The sequence below is a fragment of the Moschus berezovskii genome, chromosome 23, assembly GCF_049115385.1.
Source record: "Moschus berezovskii isolate FMDL1 chromosome 23, NW_MosBer_1.0, whole genome shotgun sequence".
In the NCBI taxonomy this organism is placed as follows: Eukaryota; Metazoa; Chordata; class Mammalia; order Artiodactyla; family Moschidae; genus Moschus; species Moschus berezovskii.
The window spans coordinates 28393402-28418422 of NC_142482.1; the positions used below are offsets into that span (position 1 = coordinate 28393402).

General features: G+C 35.7%; 1 protein-coding gene across 5 annotated transcripts in view; it reads left to right on the forward strand.

Moving 5' to 3' along the window:
- UBR2 (ubiquitin protein ligase E3 component n-recognin 2) overlaps positions 1 to 25021 on the forward strand; it is a 106999-nt gene that overhangs the window by 51542 nt on the left and 30436 nt on the right. For 2 of the 5 annotated variants that reach the window (XM_055406346.2, XM_055406348.2), the window contains exons 9-24: positions 901 to 1008; positions 1377 to 1465; positions 2570 to 2668; positions 8275 to 8438; positions 8528 to 8627; positions 10042 to 10170; positions 12816 to 12999; positions 15187 to 15248; positions 16507 to 16617; positions 17334 to 17399; positions 18985 to 19107; positions 19255 to 19318; positions 20443 to 20567; positions 22650 to 22702; positions 24279 to 24381; positions 24477 to 24524. In XM_055406346.2, the coding sequence (XP_055262321.1) occupies positions 901 to 1008; positions 1377 to 1465; positions 2570 to 2668; positions 8275 to 8438; positions 8528 to 8627; positions 10042 to 10170; positions 12816 to 12999; positions 15187 to 15248; positions 16507 to 16617; positions 17334 to 17399; positions 18985 to 19107; positions 19255 to 19318; positions 20443 to 20567; positions 22650 to 22702; positions 24279 to 24381; positions 24477 to 24524 (1628 nt within the window). Of the gene's footprint in view, positions 1 to 900; positions 1009 to 1376; positions 1466 to 2400; positions 2500 to 2569; positions 2669 to 8274; positions 8439 to 8527; positions 8628 to 10041; positions 10171 to 12815; positions 13000 to 15186; positions 15249 to 16506; positions 16618 to 17333; positions 17400 to 18984; positions 19108 to 19254; positions 19319 to 20442; positions 20568 to 22649; positions 22703 to 24278; positions 24382 to 24476; positions 24525 to 25021 lie in introns of all 5 variants that reach the window. The other 3 variants (XM_055406347.2, XM_055406351.2, XM_055406349.2) reach the window with 3 other exon arrangements.

Sequence of the window (25021 nt, forward strand, 5' to 3'; positions counted from 1 at the left end):
TAATAAACAGTATCATGGAAACAGTTTTCTGCTAAAAATTTTCTTTGAGAAAATTTATCATCAACAATTTAAAGACCTTATCATCTATTATTTAATATGTATATAAAGTTTTCTCTGTAGCCTTCTAAAAAATTTCTGTTTGGTGGCTCTTATAATTAAAAAAGAAGTTTCAGATTATTTTGCATGATTGTAGATGACTAAAAACAGTTATTTTAAATATAAAATATGAAACTGGAAGGTATTAAAGTTCTAATTTTGTTAGTGCGTACATTAATATTGAAAGGTTTTTTTTTTTAAGTTTAGCATTTAGAATATGTAGGAATTTGCCTTCCAAAGCCTCTCATGTAGTAGGTATACATAAGTACGTATGTTTAATATTTATTTTTGTTTAATGAAGAACATTTTGAATAATAACAATAAAATGGACTGGTATATATTAAAGTACAGAGCATGTATTCTTTTAAATGGTAGCATAATTTCATATTATACTTATCTTCTGTTATCATAGGATATATAATTTTGCTAATATATAAATTTTGTTTAGCTAATATATAATTTTACTAATACCTGGTTTAATTAGCCTAGATGCTTAGAAAACCATGTTTTCTACAGTGGCTTTTGGATTCTTTGTTGTTTAATTTGTTTAAGCATAAAAGGTCATTCTGATAGACAAATATTTTGGTATTCTGGAATAAAAATTGGTATGCAAGATTTGGAATTTTTCTCCATTTTGTGAAATGTTAATAAAATAGTTAATATAATTACTTTTTCTGAATAAATTTGACCTTTTAAAAAAGCAAGTAAAAACTCTATAGTAACTCCATTTGAACATTTTTACTAATATGTTATTTTAATATTTGAAGTTAACTATTTCTTGGCTATTTTTCTTCCTGTTTTAAGATGGCCTTCGCCGAATTTTATGTCAAGTTGGTTTACAAGAAGGGCCAGATGGTGAAAACTCTTCTCTAGTGGATAGATTGATGCTTAGTGATTCCAAATTGTGGAAAGGTAAGTATCTTAACTACTGTAAGGTATAGGGGAACTTTCATAGGTAATTGGGATGTTTAAGTTTCTTTTTCATTTGAGGAAATATTTAATAAATATATTTATGGTTTTTAGAATTAGCTCATGCAGTCTTATTCTTTGGGTAAAAACAGAGTTGAGGACCCATGACTCAAATAACCTTTATGTTTTGTTGGAAGAATACATTTGGAAAAACTGATTTTTAAAGAAGCAGATTTCACATGTTTTAAGGAATACATGTAGAGTTTTGCTCTTGAGACTTAAAAATACAACTGATCATATGAAAACTTTGGAAATGTAATTTTTGGCTTGTTTGGTATATTCTCATGTTGCATCTGCTCTTTTTGTGAAAGGTGCTAGGAGTGTGTATCACCAGTTGTTCATGAGCAGCCTACTTATGGATTTGAAATACAAGAAACTGTTTGCTGTTCGATTTGCAAAGGTAAGTAGTTTCTCACTTTTGAAGAGTAATAAAATAGGTTATATACAGAATAGCTGTAGTCCATGATTATATCTAGCATTTGTAAAATTAGTCGCTAATAGTAATGTGTCATTATGTTTTTTTAAATTCTAAGAAACTTCATAAATTATCTTTTTATCTTTTATCAATAGAATAAAAGTCTAGCAGTGAGGTTTTTCATGTTTATAACCTGCCATGACAATGTGAATATCCATCTATGCAGTGTATATGACATGAAGTGATAAATGGAAATTTTAAACCAGTGCCCTTCTGAATTATGATATTATTCCTATTAAATTTTGTGTAGGAAAAGATAATCTTAGTTGAAACAACATGTGTATATGGATGTGATTTAAAAATCATGAACTCTAGGTTGTTGATATCATTGAATTATGTTCTTCTCCCTTAAGCTAACTGCTTGGTTATTTTTATTCACCTGAATTAGGGGTTATTAACAAAGGAAACATACAAGAATCATTTGAGGAGCTCTTTCAAAATATACATGTTTGTGTTTTCCATTCTCAAACCTGCTTAAGCAGATTCACCAAGAATAGGGTCCAAGCATGTGTACTTTGAAAGAGCCATCAGGTGACTGTGATAGGCATCCAGAACTAATGAAAGTCTGATTTCATCAGAGACGATGTAAAGCTACTGTGATTGAGCTCCACCTGTGTACAATGACAGCCCAGGATTTTAATAGCTGTTACTCCTCTTTGAGCTCATAAACTGGCATTGTGCTCTAGAAGATTGAATAGTGAATCAGTGTTTTTACAGATTAGTATATTGGTAGTTGGTAGAAATTATTCCAGTTATTCTCATAGCACATCTTATTGACTCCTCCAGCGCTGATTTTTCATTATAATCCTTAAACATTTGGTCATTGTGGATTAGAGGTGAATCTCCCCCTTGTTGTTTAGAATTACCAGCAGTTGCAGAGGGATTTTATGGAGGATGATCACGAGCGAGCAGTGTCCGTGACTGCTCTGTCTGTCCAGTTCTTCACCGCACCTACTCTGGTGAGTAGTGCTTGCCTCTTCTTTGTCACTGATAGCTGGCACTCCTTGCCTTTTTTTGCCTTCTTAATAGAACTATGAGCGTTTGCAGAGTGATTATGTGACAGATGACCACGACAGAGAGTTTTCAATCGCAGACTTCTCGGTTCAGATTTTCACAGTCCCTTCACTTGTAAGTACTAAAAGACTAAGAAGAACTTTCTTGTTTTCCACTAGAAGGAGTAAAGCCTTAAAATAATAGAGAACTGAGATCTGTATATTTCTGAATAGAAAAATATTAATGGGTGATAAGACTTCAGATGCCTTCTATACCAGGAGATACAACTCTGAACGTATAATCTGGAGGGGGAAAGTTATTCGAACTCAATCTGTACTTTCTCATAGTACTTCCTTGAGGTTTTGAACTGACTAGTTAATTCAACTTATTAGTTTAACAAATTTATCCTTTAGAAACAGCATATTGTGTGAATTCCTTGACTGTCCAGTGGTTAAAACTCGGTGCTTTCACTGCCGGCTCCTGGGTTCAGTCCCTGGTTGGGGAACTAGGCTCCCACAAACGACGAAGTGTGGCCGAAAAAAGAAAGACAGGAAGGAAGAAACAGCCTATTGTATATAATCTCACATATTGAGAAGCTTCCTTTTCCACCCTAAGGGAAGGGATTACTAAGGCGATTGAATCATGATGATTCAGTGATCTTGTACTAAGTTTCACTGGTTGTTCCCAGCAGGCATCCTTATGTTTTCGTAATATTGAATAATTAATATTTGATTCATTTAACAGAACTTTGAGCACCTATTATTTATTTAGTTCTGTGTTTTGGGAATGAAATGGTGAACAAAAACAGACAAAGTCTTTGCCCTCATGAAACTTACTGTAGAGGAAAAGACTCACATAAATGGTTATTTAAAGTTATAATAAAAACTCTGAAGAATTTGGTTGTTTTGAGAGAACAGTAAAAAGATCTGACCTTTTTCCACAGTTTGGAAGAGGATTCTATGTAGCTTTATGCAGGCTTATGAAGGAACATCCATTCAGAGGAACCAGCACTTGAGAAAACCCTGAAGTAGGGACATTCCTATAAAGGGAATAGAAGGAAAGAAGAGCAGTCGAACATCCTTGAACATGGAATAAAATGAGACCAGAAACATAGGCAAGGGCCTAACTATATGAAGTTAAGAGTATTCTACACTTATTTTATTAATAAGGTGTCTGTTCCAGCTTCTTTTTTTAATGACTGTTTTTTTCTCAGGTACTTTTATATTCAAGGGAGTATTCTAGCACAGTTTAAGCTATCTGAGGTCTGTTTACCCACTAATGAGATATTTTGGTCCAAATTAAGGAATTTGGTTCAAATCAAGATTTTGGATTTGGTTCAAATTAAGCATTCTAATGCTCTTTTATCTTAAGAGCATTAGAAGGCATTGAAGAGTTTGAAGTGGCACTTAACGTCATCACATTTGTGATTTTTAAAAGACGAAGCTTTTTGTAATTTGGAGAACAAATTTGCTGCAGCAGTAGTGGTTGTGGGGAGCCTGTTAGGGATTGTGGCAGAAGGTATAGAAGTTGTGAGAGAGATCTAAGTAGTGAAATCCACTAAACAACCACACTTTGGGTTTCAGGGTTATTGGGTTTGGTGAGTCATTGGTTATTGGGTTTGAGGGAAAATGTAAAGGTGATTCCTGGGTTTCTGATTGTAACCAAGTTTCTCTGCCACTTGCATAGGAAGTTTTGGAGAATGAGTAGAACTTTTAAAGCGGGAAAGTGTTGCTTTCAGTTTAGTCAGCGATGAGTTTGAGAAGCCTCTGAGACAATCCCATGTGTAGTCAAATCTGCATTTCTCCTCCATTGATCCTTTTGTCCATTTCCATGCCAGTGCTCAGTTTTAATAATTTTAGCTTAATCTTCCATTTTAATATTTTATAGAGCTCTCGATCTCCTTTTATTATTCTTTCCAAGAAATTTCTTGGGACTTCCCTGTAGTTCAGTGGCAAAGACTTTGTGCCCCTGCTCCCAATGCAGGGGGCCCAGGTTCAATCTCTGCTTAGGGAACTAGATCCCACATGCAGCAACTGAAGATCCCATGTGCTGCGACTAAAAAACCTGATGCAAGTGAATAAATAAGAACTGAACTGGAAAAAGAAAAAAATTTTTTTTCTTATTTTAGGCCTTTTTTTTTTTCAAAGGACTAAAATCATTTTGTCAGTTTCAGAAAAACACATTAGGGTTTTTGACTGAAAACCTACTGGCTCAGTGGTAAAGAATCCTCTTGGCAGTGCAGGAGACGTGAGTTCAGTCCCTGGGTTGGGAAGATCCCCTGGAGAAGGAAATGGTAACCCACTCCAGTATTCTTACCTGGAAAATCCTATGGACAGAAGAATGGTGGGCTGCAGCCCATGGGATCTTAAAAGAGTCGGACATGACTTGATGACTAAACAACAACAAACAAAAATAAATTTGTCAGTTTCAAAAACACATTAGAGTTTTTGACTGAAAAAGTGTTTTATTTATAGATAATTTGGGAAGAACTGATATTTTTGCAATATTGAATATCCCCATCTAGGAAAATAATTTGTCCTAAAAGTGTTTTATGTTTTATATTTTTGACACTATTATAAATTACTCACAATTTTAATCTCATTATGGCTAATATATTAACTACTGATTTTTTATATCCATCTTGTATCTATCTGGTTTCCTTATTAATATTTTCTCTAATATTTTGTGTTAATTCCTTAGAATTTCTAGTAATCTGCAAATAATAATTTTTGGTTTTTTCTAATACTTCAGTTTTCTATGTTTGCTTCTTACCTAACTCCTTTAGCTAGAAGCACTAGAAAAATAACATGTATTTGTAATTCAGAGCATATTTATTCAGAATTTTTATTAACTAGGCATTGTTTTAGGCTCTGGAGATAAGTAGACCAATAAACAAGACAAAAGACCTTGTTCCCATGGAATTTATAATCTTAACTAGGAAGAGATACATGTATGTAATACTACTTATAAATCAAAGGTCGTTATAAAATAGGAAAGCAAGTTAAAGGTCAGAGAGTGACAGTGAAAGGCTCATATTTTATATAAGGTTTTCCCAAAAAGGCCTCTCGGAGAGATGGTGTTTGAACTGAGACAAGAGGGAGTAAGTGATGTGCCTAGCTGGTGGAAGAGTCTCCTCAGCAGAGAAAAATAGTAAGTGCAAAGTTCTGAGGTGAATGTGCACTGATATTTTAGAAGAAAAAACCCAAATCAGGCCAGTGTTGCTAGAGTGACTGAGGAGGAGAATGATCTGTGGGGTCATTGAGTTTGGGGATGGGGTGTGATGGGAGTGGATAGTGCCAGACCTTGAAGGCCATTGCAGTACAACTACTTCTGTCTTTCACCTAAAGAAAGTTACTTCTGTCTTTTATCTAAAGAAAGTATAAAAAGGCAAATAGTAAAAGAACACAAATTAACAAAACAAAATGTACAAAAAATTTTTCTTCGAGGATAAGAAAAGCAAAACTGGTGGGAGATAGATCTTCAGAAAGTCTAATAAGAAAAATAGAAGAAATTTTAATTTAAAAAGGATTGCAAAAGCTACAAATCTTACAGATTTCAAATAGAAAATAGGCAATATTAGGATCCAGTTAATATAATTGGAAATCTAGATGAGATGAACAGATCCCTAAGAAAAAACACAGTTATTACAGGAGAAACAAGAAATAGAAATTTTAATTAATACAAAAATCTGCTCACAAGGAAGTCCCCAGGCCCAAAGGCTACACTGGGAAATTCTTCCAAATATTTAAGAAAAAGATAATACCTGTCTTATATAACTTTTTCTAGAAAACAGAGAGAGAATATACCTGACAATTTAATGACGTCCTCTGTAGTCTTATTACCAAAACTCAGATTGAATTGCAGACAGAATCAAGCAATATGGGGAAAGGATAATGTATAGTAACCAAGTTTGTTTTATTTCTTTAAGGCAAGAATAGTATACTATTCGAAAACAAAATCAGCTTGCATAAAAGAGCTTATTAACAGACAAAAAGGAGGAAAATTGATCATATCAGATGCTTATACTGAATTCATGATTTAAAACAAATTAGTAAAACCTCATTGCAAATGAAATAGGAATAAAAGAATTTCTTTAATCCGATAAAGTACCTAAAACCAAAACAAAAAGTAAAAACTGAAAGCAAACAATATGCTTGATGGCAAAATAGTAAAAGCTTGTCCCCTGAGACTAGAAGTTTTTCTTAAGTCAGTGAAATTGCATACACTCATTTAATTGTCTCAAAATTGACTCATACAGCAAGCAAGAAGGAAATTCATTTTATTCGTCAGTTCCTCCCCTCCTTTAAACTTGAACTACAGTCTTTACTGTCTAGGAAAATTAACGTAAATTAATCCTATTGACTTTGAGCTTCTTGGAGCCTAAATCCTGGCAATGAGATGATGATTTAAGAGTTTTTCAAAGGGATGTTTCAGTTCAGTTCAGTTCAGTTCAGTCGCGACCGACTCTTTGTGACCCCGTGAATCACAGCACACCAGGCTTCCCTGTCCATCACCAACTCCCGGAGTTCACTCAAACTCATGTCCATCGAGTCGGTGATGCCATCCAGCCATCTCATTCTCTGTCGTCCCCTTAATAGATTTTCTCCTTATCTGATGACTTTACCACTTAACCTCTACATTAGGCATATTTTCTTCTTTGACATCTTTCTTTCAGGAGACAATTTGGAGTTTGGTGATATCAGTCAAAATTTATCGTGTATATTACTTTAACCCAGTAATTCACTTCTAGGAAATTATTTTATGAATCTCCTTGCAGCTGTACACAGTAGATAATTGTTGCAGTATCTTTTGTGATAAATAGCATAAGATTGGGAAAACCCAAATGCTCACCAGTAAAGGGCCTGGCTAATAAATGATAGAAGAGAATAGTTGTGATAGTTAAGAAGAAGGAGAGAATTTATGTTAACTGCTTTGGGATAATCTCCAAAATATATCAGGTGAAAATCCAAGTGCAGAACAGTGTTTATAATATGCATTCCTTTGGGCAGGAGGCAGGGGGCAGAGATCATTTTACATACCCATACTTATATCTACTTAATAACAGTTATTCATGTATACTATAAATGTATATATATGTGCATATGTATGCATACATGTATATGTTATACACATACCACCTCTGGAAGTATATGTAAGAAAACTGCTAACAAGCATTGCCTTTGAAAGGGGAACTTTGGGAGCTAAGAGACTTACCTTTTTACTTTTTTTTGGCATCTTTTAAGTGTATTTGCTTATTCAAAAATACATAGATTACATGTATATCTATATATAGAAACAAAAAAGAAATCTCAACTAAGATTAAAAGAAATATGGTTTCATATTTCATACTGAGTTCTACAGAATCTGTGATATAAGCCTGTGGATCCTAGAATAATTATACCATACCATTATAGGTGTCTAAATGTCTCAGTTAAGGAAAATTTGCAGCCTGGTTCAGATCCCCCACCCTGAATTGTCTTTGAATAATGAGCCTTGGATCTGTCTCCTTACATTCTGGCATCTTTCTCCGTGATATAATTGTTGCTTCATACACGTGGCAATTGGAGTAAGTAATTGTTATTTAGAAATACACAATAATGCATTTATGATATTATGATATTACTTAGTTGTATTGAAAAAGGTCTAAATTGAAAGAGCTAACCAATGTTGGTGACTTTTTTGTTTAAGCTTTCTGGTAAATAGTTTTTTATTACCATGTACTCTGATATACTTTGTCTTAGGCTCGGATGCTTATCACAGAAGAAAACCTGATGACCATTATCATTAAGACTTTCATGGATCATTTGAGACATCGAGATGTCCAGGGCAGATTTCAGTTTGAACGATATACTGCTTTACAAGCCTTTAAGTTTAGGAGGGTTCAGAGTCTTATTTTAGATCTCAAGTAAGTTTTTGTTCAGTTGTTAAACCAGTTGGAACTTGTAAAAGGTCATTGTTTATTCATATAGTCATTTCTGTTTTTATCTTGTTCAGGTATGTGTTAATTAGCAAACCAACTGAATGGTCAGATGGTCTGAGGCAGAAGTTCCTGGAAGGATTTGATGCCTTTTTGGAATTGCTCAAATGTATGCAGGTATGTATAAATGGATACATTTCAAAAGGGAAGTGTTTACTTTTTTCCTTTCTGGCTCACTGATCTAAATATCTTTCTGTTTGCATTTTTTTCATCCTGGGCACATTTTTAAAAGAATAATTTGGATAGCTACAATTTGGACCAAGAAGCTCCTCTTAATTGAAAACTCTTAGAAAGGTGTAGAATGCATGAGATCCCAGCAGAGGTTCTGACATCTGCTGTTCTTTTGTATTTGGTTATTCTTTTGGTTACCATTAATGTTCTTTCTTTGGGGGCTTCATGTTAGTTATTTTGTTTTGAATGTGCTTGAATGGAAGTATTGTCAACTTAAGTTAAGCTGCGTTTGTGTGGTTTTTTAATGTTTCCATATTTCTTTTTTGTTTCATGGATGTCATATTTATATGATATAGTATAGAACTGTCATCACCAGCTGCCCATTTAATTTTCTTTTAGAAACACCTCTGTATACAAAATAAAATCTAGAAACAAATTAACTGGTATAGTTAACCAGTTTTTTTGTTGTTGTTGTTTTGTTTATTTTTAGCCACAACTTGATGCTTATGGGATTTTAGTCCCCAACTGGGGATCAAACCTCAGCAATGAGAGCGCAAGTCCTAGCCACTGGACAGCCAGGGAATTCCCCTGGCTGTAAAAAGCTAGATAACATTTCAGAAAATATAAGCAATATCATTATGCTTCCTTTAGTACCTGCCCTTTTTAGGATATATTCTAGTTCCCATGTTATGTGGTAGTTTAATGGATGTTTAATTTATTATAGTACTTCTGGTTTTTGCTTTGTGCCTGTAGATACAGTAGCTACCTTGGTTAACTTGAATACTCAAAATGTCCTATAGTTTCCATCATTTAATCAGTTCTGTTACACCAGGGTAGTTAGACTAGTTTCTAAAGAGGTATATATTCTTTTATATTAAAAGCTGTTTATCTTTTTCTGGTTTTGCTACCCTTCAAACTCTGAAAACTTGCAGTTGCAAATTATAAATAAATATAAAAATTTTATTTTAGTATTTTATAGAACATATTTATAAATTCATTAGCATTTTAAAAGTCTCAAGTTTCTTCTGACAGTTTTTTCTATAGATCATAGAACTAAAAAGGAATTTAAAGAATTGTTGCAGTGAAATACAAATTTTATTGTCTAAAACATGTAGAAGATTGCCTCTAAAGTAATTCATTCTGTATTTTACTGGGATTTTTTTCTTTATAAAATTTTAGGGAATGTTATATAAACATGTAATTTAAGAAGTTGGACTTCTCATACTGCTTGAAACTTCCTGTTAAAACTCTTGTATGTTTTTGTAATCAGTATATATTTCTTCTACATTATTTCTTAACTTTCTATGTAGAAGAACAAATGTAATTTTAATTTATTTAAAATCTTTCCACTTCTTTTAAGGGAATGGATCCAATTACACGTCAAGTAGGACAGCATATTGAAATGGAACCAGAGTGGGAAGCAGCCTTCACACTACAAATGAAATTAACACATGTCATTTCGATGATACAGGACTGGTGTGCTTTAGACGTGAGTCTCTTCTGGGGTCAGGGATAGGAGATAAATGGAGGAAGGGCAGAGATAAACAATTTCCTAAGTAAAATATGAGGCAGTTTGGAGAGGATGGTCATGATATGCTCATAAAATAGCATATTTTCCTCTTTCACGTATACATTCAATAAAAGTTACAATTCTAAAGCCTTAGAGAAAGTAGAAAGTAGAGGGAGATATAATCCACACTCTTTTCTCTTATGTTGCTATCTTCTTTTTTTCCCCATAATCCTGTCAAGATTTTGAGCATATAAAAAGTTTATAAATTTATCCCAAAATGAAATTTTACTGTTAGTACATTTGTCCTGTGTCTTTAAACTATGTTGGCCTCCTTTGGCTATAAAATCTAGATGAGAGGTGTAAGTTGGGAGATCAGAGAAGGCTTCCATGAGATCTAAACTATGTGTCAGAGTTAACTGATCAGAGTGAAGAATATTCCTGACTGAGGAAAAGCTGTATCATGCTCTCTGATGAAGAGAAGTATGGTTGTTCCAGAAGCTGTGAGAGGCTGTAGTTGGAGCAGAGGTCAAAGACATAACTTTGCAGGGCCTTGGATCAAAGAATATTTCTGACTAAGGAAAAGCTGTATCATGCTCTCTGATGAAAAGGAGTATGGTTGTTCCAGAAGCTGTGAGAGGCTGTAGTTGGAGCTGAGGTCGAAGACATGACTTTGCGGAGCCATGTTCAGAAGTTTGAATTTTATTCTGACTGAAGTGGATGCCATTTGAGACTCCCAAGCAGAAATGTGACATGATCCAGTTTACATGTTTTTGAAAACTACTCTGTGTGAATAATGGGCGGAGGAGGGCAAGAGTAGAAGCAGGAAGTTCAATGGAGACACATTGTCTTTCCTTTAAGTGACTGGAGATATCAGTGGCCAGGTTTGAGAGCATTTTAGATGTGGTTGCTAGCTTGGTAATAGATTGCACAATGGGGAATGAGGAAAATAGAGCCCAGAAATAAACCCACACAATTATGGTCAGTTAATCCACAACAAAGGAGACAATATGCCATGGAAAGAAGGTGATCTTTTTCAGTAAGTAATGCTGGGAAAACTGAACAGCTGCATGTAAAAGAATGAAATTAGAACATTTCCTCACACCATATAAAAGAATAAACTCAAATTGGATTAAGACCTAAATGTGAAATATGGAAACCATAAAGCTGCTAGAAGAAAGCATAGAACACTTTGACATAAATCTTAGTAATATTTTTTTGGATGTATTTCCTAAAGCAAAGGAAATAAAAGCAAAAGAATAAACAAATGGAACCTAATTAAACTTAAAAGCTTCCACACAGCAAAGAAAACCATCAACAAAACAGAGAGACAACCTACTGAGGAGGAGAAAATATTTGCCAATGAGATGACCAATAAGGGATTATTATCCAAAATATATAAGCAGCCCATCCAGCTCAATATCAAAAAATCAGCCCAATTAAAAAATGGGCAGAAGACCTGAATGGACATTTTTCCAAAGTGGACATACAGATGACCAATAGGCACATGAAAAGATGCTTAAGACTGCTAATCATAAGAGAAATGCAAATCAAACCACAGTGAGCTATCATTTCACACCTGTCAGAATAGTTGTCATCACAGAGAACACAAATAACACATGTTGGCGAGGATGTGGAGAAAAGGAAACCTGTACAACTGTTAGTGTGAATGTAAGTTGTTGTAGCCACTGTGGGGAGACAATATGGAGGTTCTTCAAAAAACTAAAAATAGAGCCACCATAAAATCCAGCAATCCCACTCCTAGGTATTTATCTGAAGATAAAGAAACACTAATTTGAAGAAATACATGCTCGCCATGAGCCTGGGAGGCTACAGTCCACTCACAAAGAGTTGGACTTGACTGAGTGATTAAGACTTCCAGTGTTCATAGCAGCATTTTTTGTTCATGGCAGCACAATTTGCCAGGATACAGTGTCCAACAGATGAGTGGCTAAAGAATATGTAGATGGGTGGGTAGGTGTAATGGAATATTACTCAGCCATGAAAAGAATGAAATTTTGCATTAGCAACAACATTGATGGACCCTGGAGGGTATTATGCTTAGTGAAATAAATCAGAAAAACAAAAAATTATGCTTAGTGAAATAAGTCAGAAAGACAAATCCTATAATCACTTATGTGTGGAATCTAAAACAGAAACAGACTCACAGTACAGAGAACAAACTAGTGGTTACCAATGGAGAGAAAGAAGACCAGGAGGGGCAAAATAGGAGAGATTAAGAGGTGCAAACCACTGTGTATAAAATAAATAAGCTATAAGAACATATTGTGCAACACAGAATATACTCAATATTTTATAATACCTAAATGGAATATAATCCGTAAAAATTTTGAATCACTATATTGTACACTTCTAACTAATGTACATCAACTATGCCTCAATTTAAAGAAAAAATGGGGAATGAGGGAAAGGAATATATTAGAATGACTTCTAGATTTCTACAGCTCTATAGAGATATTCCCTGAGACAGGGCCTTGGATAGAGGGAGCAAGTTGCGAGGGGAAGATTGAGTTTGCCCATATTGATATTTGAGGTAAATATTCATCATTCAATTTGAGATTCTTGTTTAATATTGTAGAAACTTAACATAAAATCCTCTTTTATAGGAAAAAGTATTAATTGAAGCTTACAAGAAATGCCTTGCTGTATTGATGCAGTGTCATGGTGGTTTTACTGATGGTGAACAGCCAGTCACATTAAGCATTTGTGGACATTCAGTGGAAACTATCAGATACTGTGTTTCCAAAGAAAAAGTTAGCATTCACCTCCCAGTTTCTCGCTTACTTGCAGGTAAAACATTTTTCCCTAAAAAGAGAACCCTGAAATTGTCTTTTGAATTGTTGTTTGTGGTTAGTATTTACTGAATACCTACAGTGCTTTGTTTTGAAAGTGTTCTTGTTCAGATCAGTCTATCACTTACGTGATTGTTATTAAATTGAAAACACCCTAGACTTCCTCTCTCTCTAAACAGTTTCTTATTGATAAATTTTTTAATCATCAGGTTGAAGTAAGTTCCAAATCAGGTTGATAGTTTTTTTTTAATCATAAGTAGCTGATTTACACACTATTTATACATGCTCAACTATTTGAAGCTGCTACCTCACAGCAGCCAAAAACTCTGCATATGCACTCGTCTGTCTCTGTAGACATCATAACTTTCTTCCACATTTCTTGAGTGCAGGAATTCTTAGCCTGTTGACATACTGTTCCCTTTAGTTCCATTTTCAGTTCAGAGAGTAGAGAAGTAAAGTTATAAGAGTAAATATTTTCACTCATTGCAGAACTTGCAGTGTAGCTTAAGTGTGTGGCTCAGTAACTTAATAACGTGAAAATAGTTTGTATGTGTGTGTAAGTGTAAGAGACTGGAGAATTGGTATCTTTTCTTCCTTAAATGTTTGGTAGAATTCACCAGTAAAATAGTATGGAACTGATACTTTCCCTTTTTTGGTAGGTAATTAATCACTGATTCAGTTTCTTTAGCAGATATACAACAGTTCCTATTATCTGTATCTCCTTATGTGAGTTTTGGTGGTTTGTGTTTTTCAAGAAATTGGTCCATTTCATCTGAGTTATCAAATATGTGTACATGGAGTTGTTCATAAAATTCCTTTATTATCCTTTTAATGTCTATGGGATAAATAGTAACAATCCCTCTGTCATTTCTGAAGCCTTTTTTTTTTCATTGTTCTGTGCATTACCACATTATCTTGCCAATAGATGTTAGCATTCCAACAATTTTTTTAGATTCTTATTGAAATTGTGGTGATTTAAGATTGAACTTAGACATGTGAATTTAAATAGTACAAGTAGAACAACAAAAAGTACCTGGAATGAAATTGTGATTGTAGGCAGAAATCTTTTTCCTATAACTTGTTCATGCCCAGTTTTGTTTTCATAAGTATTGATACTTGCATGCTGAATTATTGATCTTCAGTACAGGCAAGTGATGGCATGGTGGTGTGGCATAGTGTTCAACTAGAATGCAGGAAAGTGGGTCTCCAACTCCACCACTGATCTTTTCTGCTTTTTGAAAATCTGAGTGGAAGCTAATGCTGATAATTATCCATAGGGAAGACAGTCAGTACTCTAAAAATGTACTAATTTTGCCGAGGTATTTACCCCCCTCAATCCTCTTAATATTTTGAGCATTTTATCTTTCTGTGTTTGGCACACCTTGGCCTGAATGCTTATAATCTAACTGGAAAGCCATGTAAACATACACAAAACAGTTCAAGAACAACTCGGAGGCTGTGCTAATGGAGGCTGAGTGCTCACTCTTAGAATGGGATTCTCAATACAGGTGTTCTTGGATGAGGAAAGCTTCAAACCAGGCTTGACCAAGTGGCCTGCATCTATTGATGAGACTGTAAAAAGCATTCTTTAGACAACAACATAAATAGGACAATTCTTAGCAGAATTAACTAAGGTTGAGCTATGAAAAGCCCTTTGCAGTTAGGGACAAAAGAGGCTTTGATCCTAAACTGGAAGTTCTGGGAAACTGAATTCTGAGGTCAGAATCAGTGCAGACCTTGAATTCCATGGCCAGTTTCTCTATTCAGTTGCCAGGAGGATCTCCTGCTACTGTACTTTAAATGGAACAAACTTCATGATCCAGTCAATTATAACCCTTAAAATTGGTTTAACATATAAATTGCTTTGATAGTTATATAGCTGCTTTTGCTATGTTTGCACTTCTAACATTTACTTCTATAAAATTTAATCAGTGTATGTTGGTACATGTAATTAAGACTCTGGTTCTAAGCATGCCTTTAATATAGAGGTTCATGAAAATAACAGTTGAAAAGCTTCTTTATGGATTCAGTTCATTTTGTGTCTTAATGTGTAATATGATAGGTTTCCAAAGAGACACAGAAAGGGAGTTAGATATAAAGTTGAGCAAATATTTAGGTGTTTTTTTTAAAAAAATCTAAATGACTTTCACCTATAGAAATACTTTTATCTTTGTTTTCCATGCAGGTTTGCATGTGTTGTTAAGCAAAAGTGAAGTGGCATATAAATTTCCAGAGCTCCTACCTCTAGTAAGTAGTGCGAACATTTAAAAGTAAATATCTATTACAGACCTCCAGTTAGATAATAAATAAGTTGTGAGAATATAATATTCAGCATAAGAAATATGCTGAGTAATACTGTAATAACTTTGTTTGGGGACAGATGGTTACTAGACTTACCATGGTGATCATTTCATAATTATGAAAAAGTGAAAGAAAGTGAAAGTTGCTCAGTCATATCCGACTCTTTGTGACCCCATAGACTATACAGTCCATGGAATTCTCCAGGCCAGAATACTGGAGTGGGTATAGCCTTTCCCTTCTCCAGGGGCTCATCCCAACCGAGGGATCGATCCCAGGTCTCCCGCATTGCCTGTGGATTCTTTACCAGCTGAGCCACCAGGGAAGCACAAGAATACTGAAGTGGGTAGCCTATCCCTTCTCTACCGGATCTTCCCGACCCAGAAATCAAACCGCAAATATCAAATCATTACATAGTATACCTGAGTGTGTGTTTGTGTATGTGTTTGTATACAGGAAAAGACAGATTAATTTATTGTAGGGATTTGGCTCACGTAGTCAAGGAATTTGGCAAGTCTGAAATAAACCTGGCAACCTGGCTGATTAAGAGTTGATCTTATAGTCTGAAATCCAAAGGCAGGCTGGAAGCAGAATTTCTTCATCCTTGGGGAAACCTCAGTCTTTTCTTTTAAGGCCTTCTAGCTTATTGGACAGAGAAGGCAATGGCACCCCACTCCAGTACTCTTGCCTGGAAAATCCCATGGACGGAGGAGCCTGGTAGGCTGCAGTCCATGGGGTCACTAAGAGGCGGACATGACTGAGCGACTTCACTTTCACTTTTCACTTTCATGCATTGGAGAAGGAAATGGCAACCCACTCCAGTGTTCTTGCTGGAGAATCCCAGGGACGGGGGAGCCTGGTGGGCTGCGGTCTATGGGGTCGCACAGAGTCGGACACGACTGAAGCAACTTAGCAGCAGCAGCAGCTTATTGAAAAAGGCCCACCAGTATCGTGGAGAGTAATGTGCTTTACTCATAAAGTGTACTGATTTAAATACTAGTCACATCTAAAAAATGCCTTCACAGTGACATCTAGACTGTTGGTAACCAAAATTGGGTACCATGGTCCAGCCAAGTCGACGCATAAAATTAACTGGCACACAGACATACTTTAAAATAATTTTGACTTGTATTTTATATAAAGTTTCCATCTCTAAACCAGTCTTCTTCATAGAGTTGAGATTTTTGTGGTTTTTTTGTATACACAGAGTGAACTTAGCCCACCCATGTTGATAGAACACCCTCTTAGATGTCTTGTTTTATGTGCCCAAGTACATGCAGGAATGTGGAGAAGAAATGGTTTCTCTCTCGTAAACCAGGTAAGTGGTTTTTAATTCTGTGAAGAGTTTTCAGTCCATTCTTTAGTTTCTGTGGAGGTTATAGTAGTCATTGAAAGCCATCTATATTAAAACTATTGAATGGCCACTGGAAATGAATCTTAAAAATGTTTTATTAAAAACTGTTGACAAGATAGATGTAATGTTAAACCAAAAGTTTCTTAGAGATTTTATTCATATTTTATTAAGAAACAATATCAAAAGTAGAAATGAACTTAATTTTCACTTGAAGTCATTTTTAGAACAAAGTGTGATATTTTTAAAAACATAATGAAAAATCAAGATTTCACCTACTTTAATTATAAAATTGAGTTCAAAGATAAAAGTTCTGTTAGTATAGCTCTGAAATTGAGGTTTTAATTTTTAAACCTCACCAAGACTTGGTATAGGATTTTTCTCTACTTTTGATAGCTATAAATCTCATTGAAAGAACTTTATTAGGAGACCCAGAAAGTTGGCTGCACAATGTGAATAAAGTTCCATAGAGTTTCCATACTATAATCTGGAAATTTCTAATTAATTAATCTCTATTGAGATAGCATTCACTGCTGGGGAAACCACATTATGTGTGCGTGTTTGCATGTTCATATACTCACATGCACAAAAGCCATGTGCTCTTTTGGTGAGTGGGGAGAGGAGAGAACTGCACAAATAAAAATCTGTTTACCCAATATAATTACTTGTGTTTTTTTTTTTAGATTTATTACTACCACAATGTGAAATGTAGACGTGAAATGTTTGATAAGGATATAGTAATGCTTCAGGTAATGAATTAAAAGCGTTAAGTTTGAAGATTTGGGGGAGGTTTTTTGTTATTTTTGCCGGACCCAGACACTTAGGATCACTCTGAAATCTGTAATTTCGATCTACCCCTTATCTGTTTTTGTTTAGTCACTAAGTTGTGTCCGATTCCTTTGCAACGCCATGGCCTGTAGCCCTCCAGGCTCCTTTGTCCGTGGTATTTCTCAGGCAGGAACACTGGAGTGGGCTGTCATTTCCTTCTCCAGAGATCTTTGCAACCCAGGTATCGAACCTGCATCTCCTGCATTACAGGCAGATTCTTTACCACTGAGCTACCAAGGAAGCCACCCAGTCCTTATCTACTAAGCTCCAAATTCATATGGCTGAAATAACTGATCGAACATTTCCATCTGGTTTCCTGAACACATCTCGTATTTCACATATTCAAAATAAATCCTGTGTCCTCCATACCTTCTTCCTGTCTTCAGAGTTTCTCTACTTTGGTGAATTATTCAACAGTTTATACAGTTATTAGAGTCAGGAATCTGAAAGCCATCCTTTCATCACTGTCCTCTGATTATAAAGCCCCAAATCCCTCAAACTGATTTTCAAGGCCTTCAGAACTTAACTATGTTAAAAACTCCCTGAATTTGTCATATACTCCATTAAGTCTTAAAATTTGTACATTGATTTCTTTCCTTTCCTAGGTTGTACACCCCACCCTCTTCCTTTTCTGTTTGCTACCTGTCTTGTCTTCCTGCATATCTTCATGTTTAGTTTAGCATCACTTTCTCCAGAAAGCTGACATACTAAAACGTGGCTGTGTATCCTTTTGGGGAGGGCCCATAGCATGGTGCTCATCCCCACCAGAGCATTCATAACTCTGGATTGTGGTTGCCTCTTTACTTTCCTTCTTCTGCACTAAACTGTGACGACTCTCTTGGTCCTTTTTATGTCCATTTATGTAGCACAGTGCTTGTCACAAAGTAGTGTTTCCGTATTATTGCTGAGTGGATTTAGAAATTATAGAATAAGTTACAAAATGTAAATTTCAAAAATTATTGGTTCAAAAGAATTAAAATTCAAGTTGATTGAGAATCTGTACAAGTGGAATTATAGGAGAATTAAAACTAATATTTAAAAGCCAGCATTTCACTTAGTATAGCATTTATTACTAAAAATTAGTTTGAGTTCTTGATAAGAGTTTAATATGATATGCATTTTAAAGAAATACTGAAAGTTTTATTACTATACCACATTTCTCTCAGAGTCATACCCCTGACAGTGACAACACTGACATAAAACCACGAACTGAATTTATGGGGATACAACTAATTCAAAGCATTAAAAGGGAAGAGAACGTATAGTCCATGTTATTATGATGTGTGGGTTCAGGGCATGTTTTGTTTTGTTTTACCAGCATAGATTCCTGTGCACACTTGTAGCTATCACAAATAAGGACTGGGGCTAAATGAGTCCTCATCTTTTATTGGAATTGATAAACGAGTAAGCTGCTTTCTCTTGTGCAAACCAAAATATGTCTCACTAATTGTTCAGTAGCCCTTTTGACCTTCCTCTTTTCCTTTCTTTCATACATTTTAAAAAAAGACAGGTGTCTCCATGATGGATCCAAATCATTTCCTGATGATAATGCTTAGCCGCTTTGAACTTTATCAGATTTTCAGTACCCCAGATTATGGGAAGAAAATTAGTTCTGAGACTCCCCATAAGGTAAGAGCGTACCTTATGACACCACAACACAATTGTTAGAGAAGCGCCTTTCATTCTTTTTGATTATTTTAATCATCTGAGGTAATACAGATGATTCTTATTCTTATCTCTGAACTTGCTCTCTTCCATTGCCCCCGATGGTTTCAGGATTTAGTTCAGCAGAACAACACTCTAATAGAAGAAATGCTATACCTCATTATAATGCTTGTTGGTAAGTTTGGATATTTTGAAACATTTATGTTTTATATTGACTTTTTAAAAACTTTTTAAAATTTTTACTTATTTATTTTTGACTGTGCTGGGTCTTTGTTGCTGTGCATGGGCTTTCTCTAGTTGAGGTGCACGGGCTTCTCTTGTTGCAGAGCACAATAGTTGTAGCACAAGGGCTTAGTTGCCCCACAGCACATGGAATCTTCCCAGGCTGGGAATTGAACCCATGTCTCCTGCGTTGACAGGCGGATTCTTAACCACTGGATCACCAGGGAAGTCCTGTATTGACTTTTGTGGTAGCAAGTTGTTTAGAATCTGAACTGTTTCTTCTGTTTGAGCAGTTACTCAGTTTTAGGGGAAGGAGATTAGAGTATATATTTTTAATTTCCCCTCTGGTTACTGTAATGATGAGAGTAACAGCACTATAGTGCTTTGGAAGAAGGTAAGAGGACAACTGCTAACACAGGATAAACTGGAAGATTGTGAGTTAGGAATAAAACGGGACAGGAGAATTTAGCAAACAAGAATAGGATATTCAGGAGCCATTTATTGTTACTATATATCTTAGCTATGTTTCTCTCCGTGGCTTTGTGGTGCACGAGTGTTCTCACTGTCTATTTTCAGTCCGGTCGCCTCCATCTTTCCTGTTGTATGCTTTACTTTCTCCCTCCTCCCATACGGTTTCAGACTCTGAACAGCCCTGGAGCAGGGAATCCTGGCTGCTGTCAGGATGTAATACCAAAGAAGGAGATCTCAGAAGGTGATACCTTATTTGCCACTAGATCAAAGAGCAAAGGAGGGCTGTCCCTTCCTCCTGCCACATGGCAGAGGACGAAAGCAGTTTCCTAGGCTTCTGGTACAGCTCTTGTTTCTGGTCCCTTCCCACCTTCTGGTCTCATTCTTTGAAAACAGCAACCAGAGTTCTCTCTCCATAGCTGAAGACTGCTCTCACCTGTTGTGTCAGAGGCTCAGAAAGATGTTTGGGAGCTGCTCTCACCTTGCTTCATTGCCTTTCCCATTGTACAGAAAGAAAAGTATATTGTGTTGTATGAATTATAAATATGTATTGCTTATAAATATTATGATTGTGAAGTGTGTGTATATGTACTTATTCATTGTTGACAGGAGAGAGATTTAGTCCTGGAGTTGGACAGGTTAATGCTACAGATGAGATTAAACGAGAGATTATCCATCAGTTGAGCATCAAACCTATGGCTCATAGTGAGTTGGTAAAGTCTTTACCTGAAGATGTAAGTACCTACATTTTAAAAAATATATGGAAATCCTTCCATAAACCCTTCCATAAATATATGGAAATATTTAAATCTTTAACTGTCCGTCCAGTGTGTATAGATTGACTTCTGTATACCTTTTCCACAATTGTAAAAACTACAGTGCTAGCACATGTATAACTAGTCACTGTTATTAGAAATAAATAGAAAAAGAAAATACTAGGTACTAGGAGTGGAAAGCAGCAAAGAAATAGAATCCTTTATAGTGAAGCCTTGAAAAAGATAAGGCTACTGAATAAAAGAAAACATGTTCCTTAGAACTGAATTTACATATCTATTAAAGAAGGATTGTTGATAGGGTGTTGAGTACAAAGTTGTGATGGGTAGAGATATGCTTTATAACCTAGAAATACCTACTCGGCTATGTTGAATAAACTAAAGTTTGCTAGAGTTTTTTCCTTCTAAAGCATCCAAAGACTCTCCTAAGCCATTCCTCTCATTTTAGTGATTGTAAATTAACATTCATATAGCCATTCGTAGATCAGTTGTAGCTGTTTTTCCTCCTAGAATTTTAAGGTCCTCTGCCACCTATTTTTCAGCCCTGGGGCTTTTCAGTTCAGTTCAGTTCAGTCGCATCTGACTCTTTGCGACCTCATGAATCACAGCACACAGGCCTCCCTGTCCATCACCAACTCCCAGAGTTCACTCAAACTCATGTCCATCGAGTCGGAGATGCCATCCAGCCATCTCATTCTCTGTCGTCCCCTTCTCCTCCTGCCCCCAATCCTTCCCAGCATCAGAGTCTTTTCCAGTGAAACCCCAGTTACAGTTGGGAAAGGTTTTTCACAATATTTTCCCATATTGGAAACATAGAACTCTGAACCTTAATTTTCATTCTTCTGGGATTGAAACCTTTACTTGTGGCGTTGTAATACTTCTCTTAAACTTTGTCTTATTTCAAACTTAAAAAACTTCAAACATCTATAGGAATAGAGAACATAGTACCCATCACCAGTTTCACCAGATGACCAATCTTATTTCTACTCTAACCAGTAATCCCTACACCCTCACTGGGTTATTTTGTGGAGAATACCAGATTTACCATTTCATCTATAAATAGAATTGTGTATATCTAAAATAGTGGTTCTCAAACAGGGACAATTTTGGCACCCCCAGCCCCGGGAAGGGACCATTTGACAGTGTCACTACTCAGGCCTGAGTGTGTGTGTTCCTGGCATCCATTCAACAGAGGCCAGGATACTCTTAACATCCTACAGGACAGGACAGACTCTCACAATAAAGACCTATCTAGTCCAAATGTCAGGAGTGCCAAAGTTGATCCAAAAGTTAACAAGCTTTTAGAAAAAACCTGCGCATTTGCCGGTTATCACACCTAAAAAAATAATAATTTTTAATATCACTAAATATCTATTCAGAATAAAAATTACATATACTGTTTTTTAGATCTCTGTTAATGGGCTACTTTTGCTATTTCCATTTCTAGTTGTATATGCAGGTACTTTTTAATGCAGGAAATGAGGGAACAATTATAGTTTCACTTAGATGTTAGAATAGGAAAAAATAAAATTTAAACAGCATTTTAAAAATGCAAATACCTTGTACAAAGTGATGGCATCTATATCTACCGAACATTTTTGACCAGAGAATTCTTTTATTCACACAATTCCTATTAACATCTTGTCACAAGTAAGATATGATTTGGAAAATGCTGTTTTAATGAAGATAGATAAGAAATTAGTGTAGCTATTTCAGAAAATATTACAAAGATATAAATTTTGTTTAAATGTTATGTATACTTTGTGTTTTTATTTCATTCCTTTTGAAAGCTGTCACCTTAATTTCATATGGTGACTTGTTTTTAATTGTATCAATCTGAATGAATGTTAGCTTACCAAGTAAATTTCCCCAATTGCATATTAATCATGTTTCCTATGGAATGTTCGTCTGTGAAAACTGAGATAGCAGTGTATTCACTTTATACAGTTGCTCTGTGAAGCTTAATGAGATAAAAACACAGTGCTCAGACTGCTAGCAGATACTGTTACTAACATGAATCACATTTATTTCCTGTACCTTTAGGAGAACAAGGAGACTGGTATGGAGAGTGTGATTGAAGCAGTTGCCCATTTCAAGTGAGTTTATTTTCTATTTTTTCACATTTGATTTTTTCTTAGAGTGTTTCCTTTGATGGAAGTAAGAATAAAAGTGTTGTTTTCAGAGAGTGACAACCATTTTCAGACATGTAATTGTGAACTACATTTCTCACTGACATTTCTCTTTTATGATCTAGCCCTATGCTTAGCAACTTAAAGTAGATACATGAGAATTTTCATTGTATTCAAAATAGGTGTTCATAGCTGATAGTTTCAAATAACTGAAATTAACCTGATCCAAAGTAAATGCATTATGCTTTTGTTTCCATTTGAATGTGCCACCTGAGCTGTGGGTCAGCCTCCAAGTAATGCTTTCTTTGGTGTCCAGTGTGTCACTCAGTCAGTAAACTAGTTTATCCCCTTAAGGTTGTTGAGGCAGTTTCTTAACCCTGCTTTTTCTTTGCTCCTCACTTCAATGACACTGTCTTTATTTCTGTTGATTTTAAAAACAATATATGTTTTTAGGGGAAGAATTAAAAAAATAAGTAAAAACTAGAAAAGAGACTCTCAGGGACTTCACAGGTGGCTCAGTGGAGACCTGGGTTCAATCCCTGATCAAAGAAAATCCCATATGCCATGGAACAGCTAAGCCCGTGTGCCACAACTGCTGAGCCCACACTGGATCACAGCTGCTGCGATCTAGAGCCCAAGTGCAGCAGCTGCTGAAACCATGCACCCAGAGCAGCTGTTGTGCAGTAAGAGAAACCCCTGCTGTACGGAGCCTGCACAGCGCCACCAAGAGTTGCCCCTGCTCCCTGCAACTAGAGAGAGCCCCTGTAGCAACAGAGACCCAGCGCAGCCAAAATGAATATAAATAAATAATTTTAAAACATTCTCTCAACCCAAATTACACCTGCTGTTTTCACTTGGTAGAACTTTCCATAGACATCTTTACATGTCAAAATATAGACATTAACATCACTTTTAATAGTTTTCGATTGTTTGGAGATAGCGTGATGTGTGTTCAGTCAGTCAGTTCAGTCGCTCAGTCGTGTCCGACTCTTTGCAACCCCATGAATCACAGCACGCCAGGCCTCCCTGTCCATCACCAACTCCCGGAGTTCACTCAAACTGTTACCTGTCCCTTATTGTTGGACTTCAAATTTTTGTCCCTACAATGACCGTCGCATTCTCATGTCCAGTTAGAATAAATGCACAGTGGACATGCTAGATAAAATGGATGCACATAAAGCTTTGGATATAGATTACCACGTGAATCCACAGAAAGTAGTTCCAGCTTATAGTCACCAGCAGTGTATGAGACTTTTGAACTATTTATGTATATTTTTTAAATTTTTGGCTGCCCTGGATCTTCGTTGCTGTGCATGGGCTCTCTCTAGTTGTACAGGCGTCTCACTGTGGTAGCTCTTCCTGTGAAGCACAGGCTCTAGAGCGTGGCTTCAGTAGTAACAGCACACAAACCTAGTTGCCTTGTGGTGTGTGGAAGCCTGATCAGGGATCAAGCCCATGTCCCGTGCATTGGCAGGTGTATTCTTAACCACTGGACCACAAGGGACGTCCAGTATGAGATTTAAGAATTTTTTCTCCCCCAAAGGAAACCTGGATTAACAGGACGAGGCATGTATGAACTGAAACCAGAGTGTGCCAAAGAGTTCAATTTGTATTTCTATCACTTTTCAAGGGCAGAGCAGTCCAAGGTAATTGGGAAAATTAAAAGTATATTGGGAAGGGGTTGCTTGGAGTTTTTTTGTTTTTGTTTTTTCCTAAACAACTTTTACTGCTTTTCACACAGATTGAAAAAGGACACTTTTATTGTAGAACATTTGGAAAATATGAAAAGGTATAAAGAAGAAAGTACAGATTACCTATAATACCACCACTTAACATATGGGGTTTTCCTCTTAGTATTTTGTACATACATAAAAGAGATCTATATAATTATACACGTACCTACACATATCTAACTGTATGTATTTTACTGTCTTTTGAAGACAAATCGTCAACCTGTATGGTAATCAGTTAACCTGTTTTACACTCATTTCAGAATTGCTAGTACTTAACATTATGCTTTCCCATGGTGACTTATGGAATTTAACTAGTTAAATTTTGCCTTTTAGCAGTTTACTCTTAAAAATAAGTTTTGAATAAGTGGCATTAAACAAAACTTAAACATGAAGCTTTTGTTTACTAGTTGGTTGGTTGTTTTTTTTTTTTTTTGAAGTATAGTCGATTTACAATGTTATGATAGCTTCAGGTAGACAATACAGTGATTCAGTCTTTATATATATATATGTATAGTTTTTCAGATACTTTTCCCTTATAGGTTATTATAAAATA